At 37.8% G+C, this 23,575-nt stretch overlaps 1 protein-coding gene across 3 annotated transcripts in view; it reads right to left on the reverse strand.

Annotated features, from left to right (window-relative positions):
• Positions 1–22,933, reverse strand: part of TUT7 (terminal uridylyl transferase 7) — a 33,514-nt gene extending 10,581 nt beyond the window's left edge. For all 3 annotated transcript variants that reach the window (XM_076363032.1, XM_076363033.1, XM_076363031.1), the window contains exons 1-21: positions 22,846–22,933; positions 20,259–20,785; positions 15,993–16,168; positions 15,307–15,423; positions 14,116–14,293; positions 13,570–13,658; positions 12,475–12,526; positions 10,599–10,668; positions 9,607–9,733; positions 8,734–8,853; positions 7,609–7,740; positions 6,675–6,855; positions 5,153–6,306; positions 4,877–5,027; positions 4,078–4,164; positions 3,111–3,211; positions 2,524–2,581; positions 1,698–1,801; positions 612–701; positions 409–522; positions 223–300 (exon numbers count right to left, since the gene is read on the reverse strand). In XM_076363032.1, coding sequence (XP_076219147.1) covers positions 223–300; positions 409–522; positions 612–701; positions 1,698–1,801; positions 2,524–2,581; positions 3,111–3,211; positions 4,078–4,164; positions 4,877–5,027; positions 5,153–6,306; positions 6,675–6,855; positions 7,609–7,740; positions 8,734–8,853; positions 9,607–9,733; positions 10,599–10,668; positions 12,475–12,526; positions 13,570–13,658; positions 14,116–14,293; positions 15,307–15,423; positions 15,993–16,168; positions 20,259–20,754 — 3,675 coding nt within the window. In that variant the 5' untranslated portion in view covers positions 20,755–20,785; positions 22,846–22,933. The remainder of the gene's footprint in view (positions 1–222; positions 301–408; positions 523–611; positions 702–1,697; positions 1,802–2,523; positions 2,582–3,110; positions 3,212–4,077; positions 4,165–4,876; positions 5,028–5,152; positions 6,307–6,674; positions 6,856–7,608; positions 7,741–8,733; positions 8,854–9,606; positions 9,734–10,598; positions 10,669–12,474; positions 12,527–13,569; positions 13,659–14,115; positions 14,294–15,306; positions 15,424–15,992; positions 16,169–20,258; positions 20,786–22,845) is intronic.
• Positions 22,934–23,575: the final 642 nt, after the last annotated feature.

Raw genomic sequence — 23,575 nt, forward strand, 5'->3', positions numbered from 1 at the left:
ATTTTTTTTTTTTTCCAGATTTTGCAGATTTTTTTTTCACAGATGAATTACAACCAACAATATTCTGAAAACTTTACAGCACGGGATTGGGAGTTTCAAAGCAATAGCTATCTCACTTTCATTTCTATATTCAACGACCATATTTGAGGACGATGTTTCTTAAAAGGAATTCATTTGCAAAACTACAGGTAACACCATTTCAAATTAAACTGATTTACTCACCAACTCCTCTATCTTATCAAAGAAATAAACGTTCCAGCCATCAACTAAAATTTCAGGCTTTTTTTGTTCTTTGTAGATCTGAAAGCATAATATTAAACTCATTAGAAGAGCCCTTCAGATTCAGCACTGACATTCTTCTGGTCAATACTGTATACAGATACTTATTTCTTTCTTGATATACTGTACCTCTTGAAGAACAGGGATGACAGGTGGTTTTCTCTGTTGAAGAAAATAAAGCACCATAAGAGTATATGCATAAGAAGAAAGGCTACCTCGAGATGCATCTCCAATGTCACATATCTAGAAAAAGAAACACAATTTGTATCTTTTATGGTTATCACCTCTTGCAGCAGGCACTACAGCTTCTAGAATGTCTGAAATATACTTACCTTTGTAAAGACTTTCATTGTGTAACACAGATATTTTACTCTAGGATCAATGGCTGCATATGATGACAGGAGTCTTGTGTTATGCAAGGCCTACCAAAATAAGAAAGTCATATAGAAAATACAGGCGCTCTGAAGAAATGAAGGAATAAGCTGAAAACACGAAAAACAAAAACTCTAAGTTGTGTGCTCAAGAAATGCAGATGTGAAGCCCTGCGTAGTAGAATGTATGTTGAGAAAGGAAGCATTCAACAATAAGGTTATCACCTGCTCTGTTAAAAAGCTGATCAACATCCTTAATTTGCGCAGAAGTGGTACAAGGCAGCATTCACAGAACAGTACTTCAGAAAGGGAAGCATTAATCTAGTACCGTATTTTCAAAATATTTAGTAGAAGGTAAGTCCTTGAACTAAGAGATTTGAGCCCAGAAATGTGAGAGCTATCAGCTGACCCACATGGATGCATAAATTTAAGAAGAAAACTTTCAGACTGACTTAGTGGTTGAGGTATCTTCCTCAAGACTCCCCTTGAGCTCATACAAAAACTTCAGAAAGTTTAATACTTGGCTCTAGAACTTACTTTCCTTTGATGTTTCAAGGAACTGGCTTTTGAAGTTGAGAGACATTGAAAAAAACCCAAAACTTGTTTTTAAAATATTTGGGCAAGAACTTGTGATTTTTTGTAAATTTTAACACATGTTCCAGTTCAGGCAAGCTGGGTTCAAAATCACTATTCCAGGTCTCAAGAATAAACAAGAGCCATGACAGGAAGTGAGGTACGGGAAAGCTGAAGTTAAATTATTTTGTCTTTCTCATTTACATAAAGACTTAAACACCTAAACCACTGTTTCTTACTATTACTGAAGAACTAATATATTTTCTTACAGAAGTGAGAACTCTGAAGTCGCCATTGTGCAACTGACTCCACTCATAGTCAAATAAAAAAGAAAAGGTTGTTCGGAAATCTAAAACTGCAATAGGTAATTGGAAACAGTTGATTATTGAATCTCAACAAAACAATCACTTCAATCTCAAGAAGCAGACCCACATTTTTCTGTTAAAAAAAAAATAAAGAGGGAGATAACCTTACCAGAGTATTATATAAACTGATGTCTACTTCAAGACCACTTCTGACGTGGAAAAATTTGACAATTGGGACTTTAGCAGTTGTTATAGGCAAGACATTTCTTAAACCTAGGATGAAATGTTTAATTACTGAATGACTGCAATACAGGCGTAACAGTATCAAATGCTCTACAAAGTAACTCCAAACTGTAGTAAAAAGGCTACAAAATAAAATCTTAGTTGACAGCAAATTTGTATTTCAGTTATATTTTAATAATGATTTTAGGCGTTTGTCGAACATGATGAATCTGCTAAATATAATATATGGAAATATACGTTTAGCCCCCCAATAAAACAACGATCAGTCTAAATGTTACAGAAAAATAAGCTTAAGAGATCATTGATAGTTCACTCCAACTATATTAAATTCATGTGAGATACACCAAAACAAGCACTATAAAATGAAAGTTTCTTGTAGAAAAAAAAGAATTCCCATTGCAAACTTGTATCAGCCTGCCTTTTGCTGATAACTTATTTGGCACTGAACATACAAATACAACATAACTAACTTGAAGCCTCAAGCTTTAACTTAAGGTTTGTTCTTATGCATGTAGGTTATAAATATACTATCTGTCCAATTCAGATTTGGTCCTATAACATTATAACCTCATAGACCTACATGTGCAAACAAAAATAAATCCAAATGTTCACAACATAACCTCACTCTTACTAACATTAAGCTCTTCAATATAGTTTTATCTTAATGATTTTCATCTACAGTGCCCCAGAACATTCTCACTACAGCAACTGAAGTCACATAAACAGAACCACTTAAATTTCAAGAAAGTTACCTGACTGTTTCTTGAGAACTTTTGCTAAATCTTCAATGATTCTGATGCAATCAAGTCCCTAAGACATTAAGAAAAAAAGTTGAAAGTTGTATCTGCTACAAGTATTTTAGGCAAACCTTTTATTACTTGCCATTAAGCTTAAAGCTGTATAATTGAGAGTTTCATATTATAGAGAATTATGTGAATACCAGAAATTTTGTTTCAAAATATCACTTGTAAAATCAACACTGGATAGTATCTTAACATAGACTTACAAAAAGTTTATATTAGGCATGAAAGGAGATTGATGTCCTGTTCCACTGTTTCCCATTCTAGTTGTTTATGCTACAAAGCATGTTATTTATCTGCACAGTTAATGCTAGAAGTAATGGTTGTGCAGAATTTAGAAAAAAACTGACTACTGAGAGTAGTTCTTAAACTCATGCCTAGACCAACAGCAAAACCTCCTAAAATAATCTGCCTTTGTGGCACCAATTTGTGTTTTCTTCTAATCTGAAAAGCTTCTATAAAATAATAAATTTCTTACACTACATACACAATATAACCATAAAATTTTGCATTTATTAAAAAAAATCTTTTCAAACTACCTCAGCAGTTTCCAGCCCGTCCATAGTCATACAGATATCAAGGTCACTTTGTTTGAACCCAAATCCATTTTTTGAGGAGCCAAACAAATTCAGCTTGGTTCCTGTAAGAGATGCGATAGGTTATAACGACATATCGACACAGAATCTCAAATTGTATATAGCTTCAAACCATTGCATGTCTTTTAATACAGGCATGGAAATATTACTATCTTTCTATGCTACATCAAAACTTATTTTCTAATCAACTTTGCTGATGAGGAAAGAATCTCTACTTTTCCTGGTTCAAATGAGCAGCCTGACAGATCCAGAAACAAGTTAGGTTTTCCAATAATTAAATCACCAGCATGCAGGTCCAAGCTGAAATCTGATAAAATATGTAAGACTACTCTCTACAGAGATTTTCAGGATAAGGGACTTATCTGTCCACACACCAGGCTCCAGCCAAAAAAACTTTTGCTAATTTTAGAAGACTATGGACTGAAGTCCAGGTGTTACACGTAAGAGCTCTAGAAACAAACAAACAAAAAATTCAAATAGCTAAGTTCTCCGGATAGGTCAGATGTTGTGCCTGTATTTTAAAATATTCCAAAACCAGTTTCAGTAGGAAAGGACTACAGGAAGCTTGTTGTTTGTAAGAGCAGGAACAACAACAAGAAGTCTGGCTAATGAATAAAGCTGAAATAACAATTATAAGACTGTTCCACTACTGGTTTGATTGTTTACTCCTTAACTTGCCATTGTTCCTTCCTACTAATGTGTTGTATATATGACTAAGTCAAAAAAGACTTAAACGAAAGCCTTAAGAGACTTAAAACAGAAATTAATGTAATTAAGTATAGCAATGCTGAGCAACAATATAGGTTAAATGTTCAAAACTAAAGTGTTTATTATGCTGATATGATATATTTTCTTGGAAAACACTCAAATATGAACACATCAAAATATAAAGCTAGAACTGTGTAATTACCTGGGAAATCCTGTCTAATGAAGTTTTCCAAGTTTTGTCTTATATGTTCCCGAGCCTGATCCTCTACAATATTTGGAGCAAAATCATCTTTTTAAAAAAAAAAAAAAAAAAAAAAAAAGGACAACAATTCAGGCAAACTGATCATTAGAAAGAGTCAACAGCAAAGATTCAAATGAAAAAAGTGAGGGGTTTACAGCGGGGTTGGAGGGCAGAGAAAAAGGAAGAGAAGATTCACATGTGAAGGAAAGAAAGCAAGGATGAAGTAGAAGAGAAATACCTGTTCAAAGAAAAACATTAATTAGACAAATAATGCATTTTGTCTGGTCAGAAATGGCGAGAAAGAAAGAAGGAAAGTTGGGTCACTCTGAAAAGAACAAAAGTGGAGAAGTGTTACAAAACAGTATTTTGACTCCATTTTTCCAGAACGCTGAAGTCTTTGTTTACTAAAAAGCACAAGTTAAGGAACATTAACAAAATTCAAAGGAGACAGAAATGTAAAAACATCAGTCAAAAAACCCACCCAAAATTAAACTCTTAGAAATTATATTAAGAGGCCTAAATGAGTAATGAGACAGCCAGTATATGGAAGATAAACCTAAACATTTTGTGTTTCTCTAGATACAAACTACTTAGTAGTCCTATTAAAGCCCTTACAAATCTTAGAATTGTATCTAAGAGAATTGGATGCAGTGTAGCAAATAAACCGCCCCCCTTTATAACACCATTAGCCCGTGGTTATTTCATTATTTTTTGCAATTCTTTTTCTACTGCACAACAATATTCAAAGGAAAAGACTTACGGTAACATTGGACACAAACTTGATCTAGAATAACTGAAAATTTGGGTGTCAGTGCTGGCAGTGGGTCAAGCTCAATTTTCTTGAAGTCTTCTGGACAATCCCTCTTTAAGTGACCTTCCCGTTTGCACAAGCTACATACTACTGTAGGAGACTGCATGAACAGAAAGCAAGATTGGGTTTAAAAACTATAATGCTTTAATGAATTTGAGCAACACTTTCATATAACTGGTAATAGAACATAAGCAATATGTTTATGTTCTGATACAGCTTGCTTACCTTGCCCTTTGTAAAAGCTGGTTTACTGAATTCATAAAAGAGTTCAGATTCTAAACATTGTTCTATTGTTGTGTTCTCTTCAAAAAGGTTTCCCTTCTCAGTAAGATCCTCTTGACTCAAATTGATCCCCAGAGGTCCATCCATATTTTCTTCGAAATGTTTGTCCTCATATTTATGGGGGATGGAAAAATCATCTTCTTCCTCTGACAGTGCATCGTCATCTCCAGATCCAGTGTATGTGTTATCTAGTTCATCTCCAGCTCTCATAACACCACCACACTCTCTCTGGTTTAGAAGACTTGGTTCTTCCTCCTCTTCCTCCTCATCATCCGAGTTAATAATTTGGGATATTTGACTCTGTGCTGAACATATGAATTTTTGGGGGGATTCATCCAGTTCATCAGTACCTTCAGTGCTCTCCTCATCAATGTCAATCTTGTCATCCATTATACCACTGCACTCTAAGCCAAACTCATCACTCTCTGTAAGTGCAGCGTTTTGAAAACCTTCTAAATCTGAAGTACTACATGTCTCTATATCATGCTCATTCACTGTAACATGGAGATCTCCACTATCACTGTCTTCATCTATTCCCTGCTCAGTAGTCAAGATATTATTCCATCTTCTTTGCTGTTGTTCATGTTCTTCCTCTTCCTCCTCTTCTTCCTCTTCATTTCCACTCTCTGTCTCTTCACAACTTGGTTTAAAATCCTCATTATCTCCAGAAATAACTTCCTCAATTATACAGTCTGAATCTTCATGGGCAATTCCCAAATGACTTATATCATCAGCCAGTTCTTCTTCTGTGAAGCTTTCTGAGCCATCACACAGTTTTGAAGGATCAATTCTATGTGCCTGGGGTGTATCCATAGTCTCTGTTATGCAATCTTCCACTACGGCTGTGTTTGTTTTACCATCCAAGTTTTGCAACTCAGAATTTTCATGCTTTATAGCATCTTTTCCATGGTCCAGCGTTTGGGATTTCTCCTCATTGGAGAAATCCTCCTTTGGAAAGGATTTTTTGCTCAATTTTGCACTTTTTTTGTGAGGCAAGGCAAAATACTTGTAAGTTGCTCTCAAGCAGTGAAGAATATAGTCATACACTAGCTGGCTGTTCAGTGTTCTTGCCACATTCCTTTTGACTGAATATGGGTCTAGTAGAAAGAAGAAGTGAGCCAGCAGTGCAGGAGTTAACTTTTTTAAAAAAGAATACACTTACACGCTTACAAAATTTGAATATGCTACTGTTAGTTACTCTAAAACATTGTGTAGGGACATAAGATCTATGAATTGTGCTGAAGACAATTTTTAAGTCCACTTAATTACTTTTGATAATGTTGAAAAAAAATAGCCAAGAGAAATACTACTTAAATTGATTTTTTTCAAAACATATTCTACTATATTATTGGGAATCACAGTCCAATACTGAAAAATTCTAAGTTATTATGCACAATGCCAATAGCCAAGACAGTACCCTAGAAAATTAAAGTAACAGTTCTTTGAAGTTTGTTGATATATATACCTTCCACAGCAATGCGCTTTTTAGGCCAGTCCTTTGATTCACGAGACACTCTTTCTTTGAGTCGTATGCTAATAACCAAATCAGCCATATTGAACTCCAAGGCATAGAAACGAAGCAGTTCTACCCAGAGCTGACCAGCAGGTGCTGAACACTGCTGTCCTGAACCAAATACTAAGGGAACCTGTCAATTACAGAAGAAAAGCTTAAATAATATTTAATGCACAGGTGTTTAGCTGTTACACTTCCTTGTATTTCATCTGTAATGTATTATTACAAAATTTATAGTTGCTTCTATACTCCTGCAATTGCAATAAAAACTGCAGTTAAAAAATTGGAAGAGATAGTGTAAACTCAGATTATAAAACTTCAAAATGAAAGACTGCAGCAATGGTAAATAGCAGCATCAATGATTAATAACAACTGCTTATATAAGTGTTTATGCCATAATTTATAAGTTTCCAAGAAAATATCACATCTAATCTAATTGGACAGAATGGATTATATAGCCTATTTTTTAGCAAAGCCTAAGCTGTATTGTTAACTGTCGTAACATGCAATCTTACAGTGATACTGTTTCTTGCAAAGTTGTTAAAATAAATAATTTGTAAGAATAGTTCAAAGCTAAGAGGAAATATTTTTCATACACTTAACCGAATTCTGACATAAAATTGCTTCAACGCTATAAACTATATTCTCCCCTGACAGATTAAAACCCAGGGTCTTATCAAAGAGTTTGAAATAACACCTAGTTTCTTGCTAGCTTCTTAGCACCAAGAGGTAAGCATAGTAAGCATGGTATCAAGCAGTCATGCAATCTCTTAGGTCCGTTCGTGGTTTTGCAACATAAACACAAAACAAAAATAGAAGATGGTTCTTTTTTCGAGAACAGCAATGACTGCTAGACTACTACAGAAGTATATTACATGGTTCAGACCTTGCCACTTCTAGTGGAAGCTTCTTGTGGCAAATCAGAATCATCAGTGGGGTTATGCTCCCAAACCACAGCATCATTCTCGACTTCTTTCAGATGAAAATTAGTTAATTTGTTTAATGAGAATCCTCCAATCTAAAGGAAATAGAAAAAGAAACATACAGCTAAACATCGTGTGAACTTTAAATCTTCCCGCCCCCACCATGGTAGTAAGCCAAATTAAAACAGAACAAAGTTTAAAAATAGCTGTTCCAGGCCTAGAATATGCCCCAATCTGCTTCTCTCTTCTCCCTATACTTCTCTACAAAAAGCTCTCGAGAGTTCAGTGCTTTTGGAAGGGTATCTATACAAACCTTTTCTTTGCACATTACACAAGCATAAATATGTATTTTTTAATTATATGGCTATATACCATAGGACTTTTCTCTCATTCAGTGCAGAGTGGAGAGGCTTTGGGAATGAGTCAGTCATGTCCTGAAGGAAATTGTTAACTGCAAGGCCCAATTACAATTGGTCATGGAAACTGGAACATGCACACTAAATGTAACAGGTCTATAAGAACAAAAATGGGTGCCAGGAATATAACACCTGAATGGTGTCCTGAAGAACTGGATTCTGACTTTGTGTCCTGACAACTCCTGATATTAAGATGCATTTCAGCTTTGAAACCCAAGAAATACATGCTCTAAACCCAGTCTGATCCCTTGGGCAGATATCACACCAGTGTGCTCCCCAGCTGTGGTCTACATTTTGAAGACTTAGATGTCAAAATCCAAGACACTGTTTTGGGAGGTAGCTATGTGAATTCAGAGTTCTCAAGAGTCTGGAAGAAAGGCTGAAGAAATGAGGAAGTAGGTTGTTATGAAGTGCATTATTCAATGCCCAGCTCTCCTTACTCACAAAAGGGGCAACAGAGCATTTAATTCAATGACTGGGATTGTGAATTGCATCCTTACAGCCAAGTGTACAAAGGTTAGGCATAGTCTGGCTGAATTCACATTCCTTCTGAATTCCTGCAGAAATGGCTGACTTATGGCTTGCTCAGAATAGCAAGAAGCTGACAGGTTACACACCACCACAAGGGATTGGTCCTCTCATTCATACTATTCAGTGTATTAATACACATACCCATGATCCCAAATAGACAGGTAGAAAAGGCTCTTTCCTCTGTTGTAGAAAGAAAATAACCATTAAAGCAAACACATAAGGTGACAAGCCTCCCTCTTCAGGACGATCAACGCAGCACAACTGTAAAAATAAATTGTGCAGTCATTAAGTTTCAAGTGATACCGTGAAAAATATTTTTTTAATTACTGGTCAGAAGTCTGCCACATTAAACACTGACAGAAACTCGGACATCTTTGACCTCTTGTGAGATGGACTTTGTTCTCAAGGCCTGCATATTTACTGGAGTCATGTTATTACCATAATATTTTCAGTGTAAGAGCCATAGGATGCAGACTGGCAAAACAGACAGCATACAGCACATTTGCAAAAATGATGACTCATTTTATGTAGATATAGTACAAGCCAAAAGTTTTTCAGTGTTTTTCTTAAATCATATTTTAATTGCAGGCACACAAAGTTTTGGAACAAGTTATTTTAATTCACAAGAAAGTTTTCATCTATGTATGGAAACAAGCAGCTTTTTCTTTCATGTTTTTCCAGATGGAGTAAGTTTATGGGAAACTGATAATTCCATTTCATATACGTTCCTCTGAATTGTCTGGTAACAGAGCAGGATACTTACAGTCTGCATGCCACTTGCTGAAGCTTAAAATTCCACTTTTGAAATTTAGTGGAACATTATAACACAGAAATGATAGTTACATCATTTATAAAATTTACAATTTATAAAAAATTTAAATATCCTTTTCCCAACTCTTTTTCTAAAGACAGTTTCAACAACTGTTTTCTAAACCATACCTACAGTCTTACCAGCATAATATCAATGTTCATTCAATATTTATTCACAGATGGGGGAATACAAATGATTCTTACCTTTGCCCAGTACCTGAAGGCAATCACTAAAGGTACTACAGTAGGTTCCAGTTTTCCAAGTGTAGCCAAGTGGTTTGTTGTCAGACAAGCATTCTCATTCCCTGCACTCACTTTACAAATAAGGCCACTAAAACCCAAAAAGAAACAAAGTAAAAGATCTTGGAGCTTTTATAAGAACAGCCATAGGTCAGATGACATCTCACAAAACAGTGTAGCAGAAGGCTGTAAGGAAAGACTTCACAGCCTCTCAAAGACACTGCATCTACATAAAAAGCAGCATGGAAAACCAATTTGATTTATGGTTAGGTTGAAAATCTATGCATTATAATTTTCTGTAAAAGTGTTTTCAAATACAATTCAAATTTAAGTATTTGTTTCTAATGATATTAATTCACTGAACTAAAAAAAAAAATTACAGTACTAATTTCCTTCATGAATCAAAAACATCTTTCCATACCACACCCATCAGAAAACAGTTTCTGTGCTGTGGAAACAGCACAAGAAACATTTTCAAACAGTGAAAGATCAAGGGAGCAGCAAATAACTACTAATATTTCTGTATCAGTAGCTGTTTATAGAATGTTTCATGAATCTTAAGAGATATCCATTAAATGGGCAAAATAAAATGTCTTTCACTTGTTCTCAAAATACTAGTGAAGCTAACCAAGCTGATCTTGCCCTTACAGAAATCCATAATTTAATATGGTATCTACATTACCTATAATCTGCTTAAGCAGTTATCCCAAATGGAAGGGTAAGGGTACATGCTGGAAGCCATAATGGTTGAAGGGATTAGGAAATACACAGCTGAGGACAGAACAACCCTTACCCTCTTATTCTAGGCTAGGAATGACTTGCCCATGAGTGTTAGTTTGTGTTTCAAGATCCATGGAACTGTAATAATTTAGTACAGAAACGTCATTTTTCAGATGCTGGTACATATAATTTACATTGCTATATACTATTAGAACACACAAAGTGACAACCGAGACCTTTGCTTTTCTCTGCACACCACCACTGGTATTCTAGCATGGAAATCTGCATCAACTTCCGTAAAGGATTCTAGGGGGGAGAAAGAAAAAGAAGCAGCCACATTAAGCATGGTGTTGACAAAAAATATGTTGAACTGGATGCTACTAGAGGAGTACAGCTAGAACCTCAACTTCTTAATAAAACGACTAATTTTGAGACAAATAACTCAGTACATCTGATAGATTAATCCTGTCACTCTTCTAAAGCAAGTTTTTCATATGTGATGGGAAGAGCATGGTTTATATTCTATGATAAGCGATGTTAAGAAAATACTCAAGAAAAAAGGAACTTTTCAAAATTCATATACACAGTAGGTATAATTAAGCAGGTATATTTTGTTTTAAGTGCTGGCTTCAGTAATCCAGGCATGCAGACAGACCAATGACATCTGTAAAACAATGTTAGTGTGAAAGATGAAAAAAAACAGAGCATTATGTCAGTACTAGACAGAAAGAAAATCTCCAAGTTTATTTTCCCTGGTAATCTAGAAATGCTCTATGTAAGTATAGAACAGGCTTACTGACATGATGTAATGTCTTCTTGCTATGCTTAATTTTTTATTTTTTCCTCTTATTCTTTATATAGGTTTCCAAATACAGTTCAGCTACATCTTTATCTTAACACTAAAAAAGTACAGATGCCACTGCAGTCCTTTCTCCAAGTGGAGTTTATTGATCCAAACTGGGCTTATTTTTTGATGCCTCACTGTTTCACTGGGCCAGGTAGAGAGGAAACTATGAAACAATTTTAGATACCCAACTCAAATTCTGAAATGACAAGGTCTTCTTGATGTTACCTAGCCATTTGGACACCTGATTTCTTTGGAAAACATCTTGCTTTTGCCACTAGGGTACCTCAAATGCCTAACGCTCTGTCCCTGTATCTTCTGACTCACAGAAAAAGGCTTTGCACAAGATGCTAATGGAAATATTCCTTGCTTTCAAAACACGTTAGAGATTCTAACTTTTTAGGGCATCTGGGTCATCATTCCTCCAGTCTGGTTGAACAATAACCCCATTCTCAAAGACTGTAACGGTCATTTGACCAGACAAGATGATGCACATACAGTGGGGGGTGGGGGTGGCAATGCAAAAAATCTAGGTCAGTAAATATATGCATGTTTAATATACATTTTTTGAACCATACGGTCTGATTTCCCAACTGTGGGTGTAAAGCAAGGCAAGAAAGTAGTAATGCTTCTTTTTGCAATCTGCATTTAAAAGCACAGTTTCTTTCCCATCTTTTCATTTTTTGTCTGCATATGCTTGAATTGGTTTGAGTAAGTGCATTTTTTTTTTTTTTTAAGATCTTAAACTTTACTTGCCTGTATTAGTGCATAGAGTTGTATTCATTACCTGAAAGAAAACATGTGTCTGTATGCAGTCATTTGTACATGGCCTCACTGCACTAACAGGCATATGCACATAATTACAGGAAAAGAGACCACAATCTGAAAGTATGTTATCAAGTTTCTGATCACGTGTTCGAAGAGCTTAGGCTACTTTCTGTACTATACATGGCTAATAGAGCAGTCTGGGGAAAGAAAGGCAGCACAGTCTACCTTAAGTTTAATGACATCTTCACTTATAATGTAGAAGAAAACCTCCCACTAGGAATTTCTCATATCAACACAAATAATGGGACTTCAATAGTCATAAAACTGAATACCAAATCAAAGTTAGTTCTGCCAGTGTATTATTTCCTGCAGTATTTTTCAGTCTCACATCTTTCTAAAAAAAGAATAGCATGCGGTTTACCTGTTCAACAGAGGTGGAATTCAACAATAGTAAGCAGTAACAGTTTAATGGAATTGAGAAGGCAGCAATTTTTTCTTACCACTGTTCTGGAGACTTTCTTGCACAAGTAAGAGAACATCCGGTTGAGTCATCTGACAATAAAAGTAATAAAGCTGTTTTCATAGCTGTCAAAAAGGTGATTTCCCACAACTCAAATTTTAAAACATCACCCCTAGGCTGCTTCTGTTTTTATTCCAGAGAGGGCAGCAAGAAGGAAACAAAATAACAGCAACTGAGAAAAAACTGCTCTTAGTCCTTGGTTATCGCTAAAGTGTATCAAAAGGAACAGGAACTCTACTTATTTTGAAGGAAAAAAAAAAATCCTGGAGTAATTGTAAGTAAAGCTATTTTTACCTCTATCAAAGACTTGGTTGTGGAAAAAAAAAATACAAACAGAAATACTATTTCAGTGTGCTTAAATATGATTGCCTTCTGACATAGTGGATCCACCTCAAATCAAAGATTGGAATCATAGCTTTTTAAAATTATATGCACGTTATGAACTTGGATCATTCTTTTTCACTACATTTCCATCTTTGTTTCCTAGAGGAAATGCTAAATTTTAACTATGAGACTGCCAAATCAACTACAGCAGGAATAAGTTTAAGTATGGAATCAAAAGCTTTTCACAATCCTTAATTTCTTTTCAATGTTCAATCACAAAGATGTATAGAAACAACTAGCACGACAAATCAAGACTTTAAATTGCTTCACATATAAATGACGTAATATGGTTTCATGGCTCAAAAATAACCTAACAATCAAAAACTCTGATGTGCATATATCAGTACAGAAACAAGATCATGGAAGCGCCATTTAATCCAGCTGTAAGAGAAGATAAATAATGACCTGTCTTATAGGACTGCTAGGAGTACAGATGTTTTAAGTATTTTCAGTTTTTCAGAAGAAAGATTTGATAAACCACAAAGCTGTATTACACTGCCTGACCATTACTGGTGTATGGAGCAAGGAATGTCATTTTAAGACCATTTTAATGTGGTAGTTCTGTTTTACCCAATGCATTTTCATAAAAAGTGCTAGTACCACACTGTAAGTTACATTTAAACCATAATTTACATAAAGGTGCAAACATTCAAAACCACTTAGACACACTTAATAAAATGGTCTTACTTACATTGGCAGGAAACTGGATATCTATGTTTATGTCTGAAGTTTTGAAACCAAATCTGCTACAGGAGGAGCCATACAATCTTAATGAGCACTCTGCAACAAAAAGAATTATACTGCATTTACTCTATACCTAATTCTAAGTCTGTAGCTACTTTACAGCATTGTCAGTAGATTTTAAACCTACATCTAGTTTTGATAACCACAGGAAATAAAGAAGGGTCTTCCAACAGCACAGAACTGTCTTAGTAAATCCTGCCTTCCATGCTGTTGCTAGTAGTCTTATGATGAAGGTCAAATGCCCCCCACGTTCTGTTCATCTTCATTTTTTACTACAGGTCTGCTTGTGTCACAAGCACCATTGTAATTTAATTCTGATACAGGGTTATATTGACACATCATGTCGTTCAACCTACTAGTAACTAAATATATTGTTTTAGAATTTAGCTAGCCAAGGTTTTTAATTAATTTTTCATTTTATGAGCTGTTATTTTCCTTCTTTTTTTTTTTTAATTTGGCAACTCTAGAATTTAAAACAAATTGCAAATAATACCTGGCAATTTTTGACGCAGTAAGTTTTCCATCACTGTTTTAATGTTGAGCCTTTCTTCTAGATCTCCATTATTTAAGCCAAACTCCTGCACTACATTTTCAATAGCAACACCAATAGCTTGTATCTGGGAAGGCGTTGGAGGAGGCAGAGCGGTCAGTAGCTGTTCTTCTTGCTTTTCCTTTAAAGATAATAAGACTGACATTTTAATGATTTTCTTGAGTTGCTTAATGTGCTAGAATGAATGCCTGCAACTCATCCCAAGTACCACCACCACAGGTTTTCCACATAATGGAGGTAATTGGAAGCAAGAACATCAAGAGAGAAACTGTGACAGGTATAAAGAATTAGATATTCCAGGAGGCTTCAGTAATGTGCAGAGGTATATACACATGTATTTGGAACATTAAAAAAAAAGTTACCAATTCTTTCATCACCTATGAAGTGGCAAAGGGTAGGAGTTAAAGAGGAAGAAATAGAAAACCTGCAGAAGACAAATATTTTTGTCCACTTCAAGCTGAGAAAGTAGAAGGAGCAGAAGACATTTAATTAAAAAATAGAAAATAAAATTGAGGTTATGCTGGAAGTTATTTTGATGTTTATGTCCAAAACAAACCTATTTCCTTTACATATAAACAAGTCTGTAATACTCCACAAGTTCTTAATTTCATTTACAGTATTTCTGAATTGAAATCTTCACCCTGACATATAGGTTATAATTTCTAATTCTGCCATACCAACTATTGCTACTCCTCATTGCTCTGGACTTGATCAAAACTCTTCATTGTTGAAATATGCCAATGAAATATACACTAAGAAGAATACACATAACTATTCTACAAGAAGAATTACAGAACAGCAAAACAGAAGAGTCAGTTGGTACAGCTTTTTTATTATACTTCAATCACCAGTAACAAAATATTACTGAGTGATACTTTAAATGAGAACTTCTTTTAATAATAATAGACATGAAAAAGTACAAATTAAATTCCAAAGCTGAGGGCAGAAGCAAAGTCCAGGTCCCAAGTTTACTCTTTTTACCAGCATCATTAAGTAATAGCTTTAAAGAAGATTCAAAAACAGTAAAAAATAAATGTGGAATGATTTTAGAAACAGTGCAGTTTCACTGTCATTAGTAGGGTGAGGACAGTTTCATAAATCTGCATTTTACATTTTGTCTTGTCCTTAACTCACCTTTAGGCTTTTCTTGTGTCTTTTCTCTTTAATATGCTTATGAGCAAAAGCCACTGACTCAATCAAAACATCACACAGTTTGCAGGTATATTTTGCTGATGGGTAGCTTCGAGGTTGCTAAAATAAAGATAGTAAAAAACCCTAAAATATAGAAAGATATTACCTTCATTTCATTCAATACCCTTGCTAAGTTGAATGACTGTAACTTTTAAGTCCAGAAATACTCACTTTAGCTTTCCTAACTTCATCTTTACAGTCAGAAAGTTTGCATATCAAATATAATGCCAGAAGAATGGTGGTACTGGGTCAATCAAGCCCAGCACCTTGCTTTTACAGTGGAAAATACCCAATGCCCATGGAAGAATATATTAACTGAACAAACATACAATAAAACTTTTCTGGTCCACTGCCCCAGCACCTAGTGATCTGATGTTAATTCATGAACTAATGGAGCAGCCATTTTTTGTGCTTAAATTGCTGTCACACCAAGATTTACTATACTAAAAAACCCAAGAATAACCTGTATTCTCTTGACAATTCATTAACAGCACCCATTTTGTATGTTACATCAGTTCTATAACTAGACTTTCTAGCTACAGTCAGAGAATTTGCTCAAAGTGTACCCTCTATATGGTATTTACAGACAAAAATATAGGAGAGGACTATACAAGTAAAGACAGAGGCACCTTCTTCAGTCTATAAATGCAGTCTCGCTTCAATCGTTCTTCAGCTTGCTGCAACCCTAGGAGTTCTTTTGCTGACAGCACAGATTCATCTATGACTGGGCCATCCACTTCATCTTGATCATACTCATCTTTTCTAGTTCTTCTTGATCTTCTCGGTTTCCTAAGCTTCTTCATTTCTTATAAAGAGTTATGAGAGCAAATATGTCAAATAACTTCAGAGTACAACACAGCATTTTGTTTTTTTCTTTAATTACCATTCTACTTATGCAAGAGTCAAAGAACATACAAATCATCTACCCTGCATGGTTTCATAATCTGTTCTGGGCAAGTCTGATAATAGCAAGAGTGTATATTTATGTCATAACCCATAGTACCTTTCTTCCAAAGTACTAAAAACCACTAATTTGTCCCATTGAAGTCACTGACCTTATTTAGATAGCTTTGTTAAAGCTGGCAAAAAAATAAAACTAAATGCAATAGATTTCACTGCCTAGCTGAGACATACCTGTATGTAATTACAATGAAAAGGTAGAATATAACCAAAGATTTCAGGATGCCTGGTCAGGCTTAGGCAGACAAACAAGATAGAAGGTGAACTGACCCATAGACCACTACGACTATCACAGAATTACTGAGTGTAAGCCAATTTGAATGATTTGTAAGAGCTAACAGCACTATGATATAGTACTGCCATGGCTTAGCTGACATACAACAATTTATTATCACCAGTAATAACTGCCTGTTAATGTCACTTCCCTTTCAATTAAATGAGCATATGGATCAGTATTGCCTTCACATTATTAAATAGACAAGTGAAAAAAAAAAAACCAACAACCCTATTGGCTACGTAAGTCAATAAATAATGAACTTGCTAAGTATTTGCACACATTGCTTAATAAATCTATACAACTAGCAGAATAAACATGCTTAAAAAGCTTGTTATGTTTACAGCAAAAGTTCTGGAACAATTAATGTAAATACGACTTCTACTTGTAAGCAAACTTTGTCATGATTTTGAAGCAGCAGACTGCTGCTCCAAAACCCTTATCATAGCATAAGGTTTTAATTTAATAATTTAAAAAAAAAAAGATAAAACACAACTGCTCTACCAAATACATTCACAAAGTTTCTTTCATGTGACCACAATTTTTGTCTCTAATAATTGGCAAAAAGGAAATAAGCTGGTTGTGTATTTTCAACCAGTTGTTTGATTCAGTTCACTAAGCAGCATGCATGTGCTAGTGTTGTAAACAGGAACAGGACAAAAATGGTAACATTAATTTCTTTCAGCAGCAGCACAAGTTTATGCTGGAATAAACAGAACTAAGGCTTAATAGGTTGCAGGGACAGTACTCCAAAGGAAGCTCCAAGGAGCAGAAACAGAAGTCTGAGTCTCTGAACTTTACACATCCCTTCCATTTTCCATGCTGACTCCTGCTCAGACTCCTAAGATCTGCCACAGTTGTTTGACTACATTTTTACTAATCCCTGTGGACAGAACTTGGAGAAAAATGTGTATTAAATGAACATCTTTGCAGGAAAGTGTGTGACAACTACCTACTTACCAATTACTTCTGTAACCACTAAATAACTTAAAAAAATTACAAAGTAAATAAATACTTCTAATATTTGGTAGTTACAATAGTGACAATCTAACTATAGGTTAATGACTAAATAAAGTACTAAAGGCAAGGCAAAGTTAAAGCTCCTGCAGAAAAATCAGTGCCTCAGAGATTTGGTAAACTCCTTCCTTAAGGTAAAGGAAAGGGACAACTGCATAAAAGATTTCAAGTAAAAGGCAATGCTAAAAGAAATATTTTTAGTAATTGTTTGCCACTTGACAGAATTAGAGCTTTTGAAGGGACATCAAGAGGTGAGCTATGCCATGCTTGTGCTTCGCAGCAGGATGAAATGAACTTTGTCAATCCTGAGCAATGCTCACCTAACCTGTTCTTAAAGGCCTTCAGGTACTCCATGAGCTGCCCAGACCACCTCTCCTGTACTTTTCTAGCTTTACCATTAGAAACTTTCCCTTTATTCCTCATCTGAACCTTTCTTGCTCCATTTTAGGCCCATTGCTTTGTGTCCCATCTATCGGAAAGACTCAAGTCAGATTACTACATGGGCTTTTTAATACCTTTCTAGACAGCTGAAGACTGTTATCATGCCTGCCTACCCTTTCCTTTTGCAGAAAGATTGGGACTGTTTAGTTTGTGTAGTTTCTGTTTTCTGTGTGCCCTGGCATTCTTCTTGCTCTTCTTTGGACTGTTTCCATTTCATTCATTCAAGTAGGGTGCCAAAGCTGGACAGAGTACTGCAACTGAGTTTACCAAGACTTACAGAAAAAGGACTACTTCAGGCTGAAAGTCTGTTTTCATGCCTCACAACACCATGACACTGACTACTCATTATCATCTTCTGATTCACTATGATTTCAGATTCTTCTCTGAAAAAATACTACTTTATAATAACTTTTCCTCCTTTATTTGTACAGTCAGCATTCCTACTTAAACAATGGCATTTGCACATATTTATCTTGTATTTCAACCTATATATAGGTCATTTCTCCAATTGTGCAAAGTTATTTTAATTGACCTTCCTGCTTTTCCACATTCAGTTCTTACCAGCTCACAGCATATTCAAATTTAAAAGCACACACTTAATAAGCATACTGTCTTCATTCATCATCAGAATAGTGTAATAAACATTGAGCAGAAGAGAATCTTTGTAGATACTTGCTCAATGCTTCCTATCATTATGACAAAATCTTTGGTAAGTATTGTCTGAGTGTAGTTATCTAATTAGCTCTGCAAGTCTCTTGTATTAATTTCATCTAGAGAATTTTCCTCTAGTTTACTTACAGAACTGTCACCTAAGAGTGTCTAAAGTACTACAGTACTAGTACTAGCAGTATCTACCAACTGCTTCTCCCACATCCACAGGGGACTGATCACCATTTTAAAGAAATACATTAGAAGGACTTGGCATACTTTTTTCTTGACAAATCCATGTTTACTGCTAGTCATCTCTTTGTTACCTTTCAAATACTCATAGTAGGTTACATTATTTGTTCCAGAACAGATTCCCTGGATTAAAATTGAGTACCATTTTTTTAATTCCACTTTTAAGAGACGCTTGCCCTTTCCTATATGCCAGTAGTTCACTTCTCCTTAATAAGTTCTCAGGTATGATTGCCAGTGGTTCCAAAAATCTACTTCAGAGAGTTCCTGAAGTTTCACAGAACAAAGTTCATTAGACCCAGCAAATTGGAGAACAGACTTGCGAAAGCATTCTTCTCTGCTCTCTCCTCATCTGAGGCTGAGCTTAAGTGTGCAACTTATTTCTAACAATGAGAGACACTGGGCACCTGCCCACAGTTTATCTTTTTAGTGACATCTGATATCAAGGGAAAGGACATTTAATTCCTGGACTTCCTGGTATTATCCAGCAATAGCTTTCCTTCTCAGCAAGGGGGCAGATCAATACTGTCTTTGGCCCCTGATCTTAGCTAAACAAGACAGATTTCTTGCTAACAGGCAGTTGTTCCGTGTTAGTAGCGCCTCATCTGTGCCTTAGTCTTTCTTATTTTATCTAATTATATTCTCTTTAAAGCTCCCTCTTTCTGCTTGGATCTACTTAGACTTCCTTCTGGTACTCACATTCAATGAAGATCTTATGATATCGACCACTTTACCCTCCCTTAGCCTGTTCTTTCTTGCACTTCAATATTTAGGGCTTGTACTCTCATTATTAGTACCAATTGCCCATAGAGAAGTTCAATATGCATGGAGAATTAGTTTTGTGTTATTGTATTACTGTTACTAGTATTAAGTTCTCACGATACCTACGAGGCATTGTTTTCAATCTTCATTAAGATATGTTGTTACAGACCTCATCAGTAGCTCCAAAATCTTAGTCTGTATCAACTTAACTGAAACATCCCTTATCAGCCTTGACAGATTCAGTCAAATTGTACCTGGAAAACTGCGAACAGGGACACTACACAGATGTTGCTATCTGCTTTCTCCTACCACTTATAAACTAACTTACAAAGACAACACAATTTATAAACAAGTTCTGTATCATTTGCTGTAACAATTTGTTTAAAGTGCTGCAGTATAGTACAGTCAATAGTTTGCAATATATGACAGAACAAAGATGATTTTTTGCTTTAACAGTGAATCTTGAAATTTTACTTTTCAGTAACACACAGAAAAAGCTACTTTACTGGATAGCTATGGAAAAACAAGCAAACATGTTGATTACCAGAGCTTCCTTTCTGCATGTCTGGCATGTCTTCACTCATTAAGTCTTCCTGAAGTTGTCGTCTTACGTTTCTGTTCCCAGCACCTTCAACCTCATGAAAAGAGTCCTTTCTTGTCCTGCTATGCACAGGAATCCAGGCAACAGATCTGTACTCTCTCCAGCTGTCAGAAGTACCACGGTGGTCATCAGATACCCACTTCTTCATTTGGTCTCTTTGCGTATCATTTAACTTTGACCCTTGACTGTAAGTTGTGTTTTTAAGTGAATTTGGGCTACTCAAAACACTACGTGGCCCTCGCCTGGGACTGTTTCCGTAACGACCTGGTGTTCCCTTTTTCTTTTGCAGGCTGGTATCTATTTTATTGCTATGGCCATTTCCGTATTCATCCATGACTCGGTAGTCTTTCTGTAAGGGACTTCCTTTTAATTCTTCTTGATGTAAAATTTCCTGTTCCTTATTTTGTTTGGCAAAGCAAGGTTTTGCAGCATCTCCCATGGTTATTGCTGTTCAATTTAGTGATTCCCACCTAGAAATTAAAAAGTTAAGAGTTGTATTTTAAAATTAATCCAGCGATAAACACTGGTTATTATTTGTTATGGAAATCTCAACAATCAAAGCCCTGGCTCGGTAATACCATCAAGGCAAGCAAGTCTTGGTAGAAAGCAAAATTTGCTCCAACCAAACAAAAGGCAGTTCAAAACTCAGCTAGGTTTCTCCTCTTAAAATGTCTAACACCTATGGGTGGTTCACAAAGTGCAGAGACAGCCTATGGCTTTTTGGGGCATTAAGGTCTAGACGCTTTTAGGACAGATAACTACTTTTAAGAGTCCACATCAGAGTCTCAGCTCAGTACAGGAAAGCTTTGAAAGAATGACTGAAGGAACTTTGTAGCGTGTAGAATATGTAGGAGGCAATAATGAGGATGGCCCTGAAGCCATTCTACATCATCTGAATATTCCCCTTTCCCCACAGTAGACACTATTCACCTTGTTAAGGATGAAAATTGTGATCAGAGGAGATAGAGATACAGAAGTTGAGTAGCAATCCATCTGCCAGGCAAATCTGATACAATGATCAAGAAACAATGCTGCACTGCCCAGTGCACTCTGCACATTTTACCTAGACCAGCATTCTGAGGTCTCACATTACTGGGTATTAAGCACTCATATTTCATATTATCTTAGTATTCTCTAAAAAATCCGGGCTACCGATTTGTGCCCCCGCCCCGCCCAGTCATGTCCATATTCTTATTGTAAAATACTTCCAGGAAGCTATAATTCCAATGTTACCATAAACCCATGTGGATTGTGAGAAGGGGTTACCTGAATGAGACTGGCTAAACACACGTAAGCAACAGTGGTCACATCGACACTGAATATTGTATGATTTAAACATAGCCACACACAACCAAACAAAAAAGGTTTTCTCTTTCAAAAGACGTGTAGGTGCTTAAGGATGCAGAGAAGGCTGTAGGGCATTTAGAAGAAGCACCTAAACAGCAGGAAATGCCCTTCTGTTGCCTTTAATATGGGAGTAGGGTACCTGATTTTCTTAAGTGTTTTTTTTTTAAGTTCTGGAGGCCCCAAAAGCACCCTTAGGCATCCCAGTGTCTGCTTTCTATAGGCCTGACGCTTTTAGTGTTCATCCTCCTCTTAAGCAGAAGAGGTGTTCTGCTCTCACATGAGTGACAAAACAAGTAGGATTCCTGTCCTAAAGACCTGACTTCATAGCCAGTTATGTATGATTGTGGAGATGCAACTATTCCAGCTAAGAGCTGAAAGAAAAGTTTAAAACACACAAAGTGAACTTGCTTCCTATTTTAGGGAAGAAACTGCCGTCAAATCTGAATTTCAGAGTAATCTAATACCAGCTTGTTTTACAGTCTACAGTCATCCCCAGAAGCAACGCCGCCAGGCTGGATGATGACACACTCCCTGCGCAGGAAGGGAGCACAGAGTCAAAGTTCACACTCGCCTCTGACTCCCAGCCACAATGTGAGGTGCTGGCCTGGTGTGGGGAGCGTGGGCTGCCCCGGAGGGTCAGTAGCAACGCAGCCGGGGGACGACATGGTTCTCTGCGGGGCCAGAAGCAGCGGGCAGCACCGGCCAAGTTGCCAACAGGACCCAGACAGTGATGTTATGATACAGGCCTCCGTCACCACCACGCAGGAAACACGCTACGTGGGCCGGGGCTCCCTCGCTCCCGCGCGGCAGCCGCCGGCCCCCTCCCTCCAGTCCTCTCACCGGCTGACGAAGGCCCCCAGCCCCCTCCTGCCTCTCCCCCACCCCCCCGAACAACCGAAGGCCCGGGGAACGGCCTGGCGGAGGGACAGCCGGGCGGCCGGTGTAGGGCAGCGGCGGGGACTGCGGCGCGGCAGCCCCCCTGCCCGCTCGGCCCTGCCCCGCCGCCTCAGCCGCACAGCCCGCGGGCGGAGGGGCCGGCGGGCCGCGGCCCAGGCCCGGGAGGGGGGCAGGAAGGCAGGCGCAGGGCCGGGCGAGGGGGAGAGGACGCCGGGGGCCACCGCCCGCTGCTGGGGAAGGCCTTGCCGGGCCGCCGGCCGCCACCCGCCGAGAGAAGGGCACTCACCGGCCGCCGACGGCCCGCTTCCTACCGCCGCCCCGCCATTGTGCCGCGGCGGAAACGGCAGCGGTCCCTCGGCGCGGCCGATCCGCGCGGGTCTTCCGGCAGCCCGGCCCCGCCGCCCGCCGGGGCGTGGCCGCGGCCGGGCGGGGCGGGGCGTTCAGGAGAGGCGTGCGGGAGGTTGATGGGCAGGTAGATTTCGGCTGCGGGCGGGAGAGCCCTCCGAGCAGCTGCCTGCGCGGCTGCCCCCGGGCGTCCCTTCACCCGCGGCGGAGCGGGGACCGCAGCAGCCGTGTCCGATGTGGGTCGCCAGGCAGGCTGCTGGTGGCGAACGCGTTGTGTCGCGGCCAGCCCTGCCAACGCAGGGGCCACGAGTGGGCGTGGAAAGCTCTTCCCCGCAGCTGGGAGAACACGGCAATTAGCCTTCTGTGGGACCCAGCTAAATTAAAGAGGTGTAACGTGTGCACTGCGGTCATCTTCCTGGAAACGCAATGGTGAATAAGTGGACTGGCACGAGCAATCACAAGAGCAGTAGAATATAAGTAACTACTGCAGAATAGTCCCTGAATGTAACGTCGTTTGCTCATCCGTCGGAGAACTGAAGACGCTGCCACGGTGCAGGGTACCAAACCCGACCCCCATATAGTCTGCGTGTCCCATCAAACTAACCACCCCGGCCGAAGTAGCTGATGTTCACAGCAAATTACCCACGAGAAACAGAAACACAAATCACAGG

This window comes from Aptenodytes patagonicus, chromosome Z, assembly GCF_965638725.1.
Source record: "Aptenodytes patagonicus chromosome Z, bAptPat1.pri.cur, whole genome shotgun sequence".
NCBI lineage: Eukaryota > Metazoa > Chordata > Aves > Sphenisciformes > Spheniscidae > Aptenodytes > Aptenodytes patagonicus.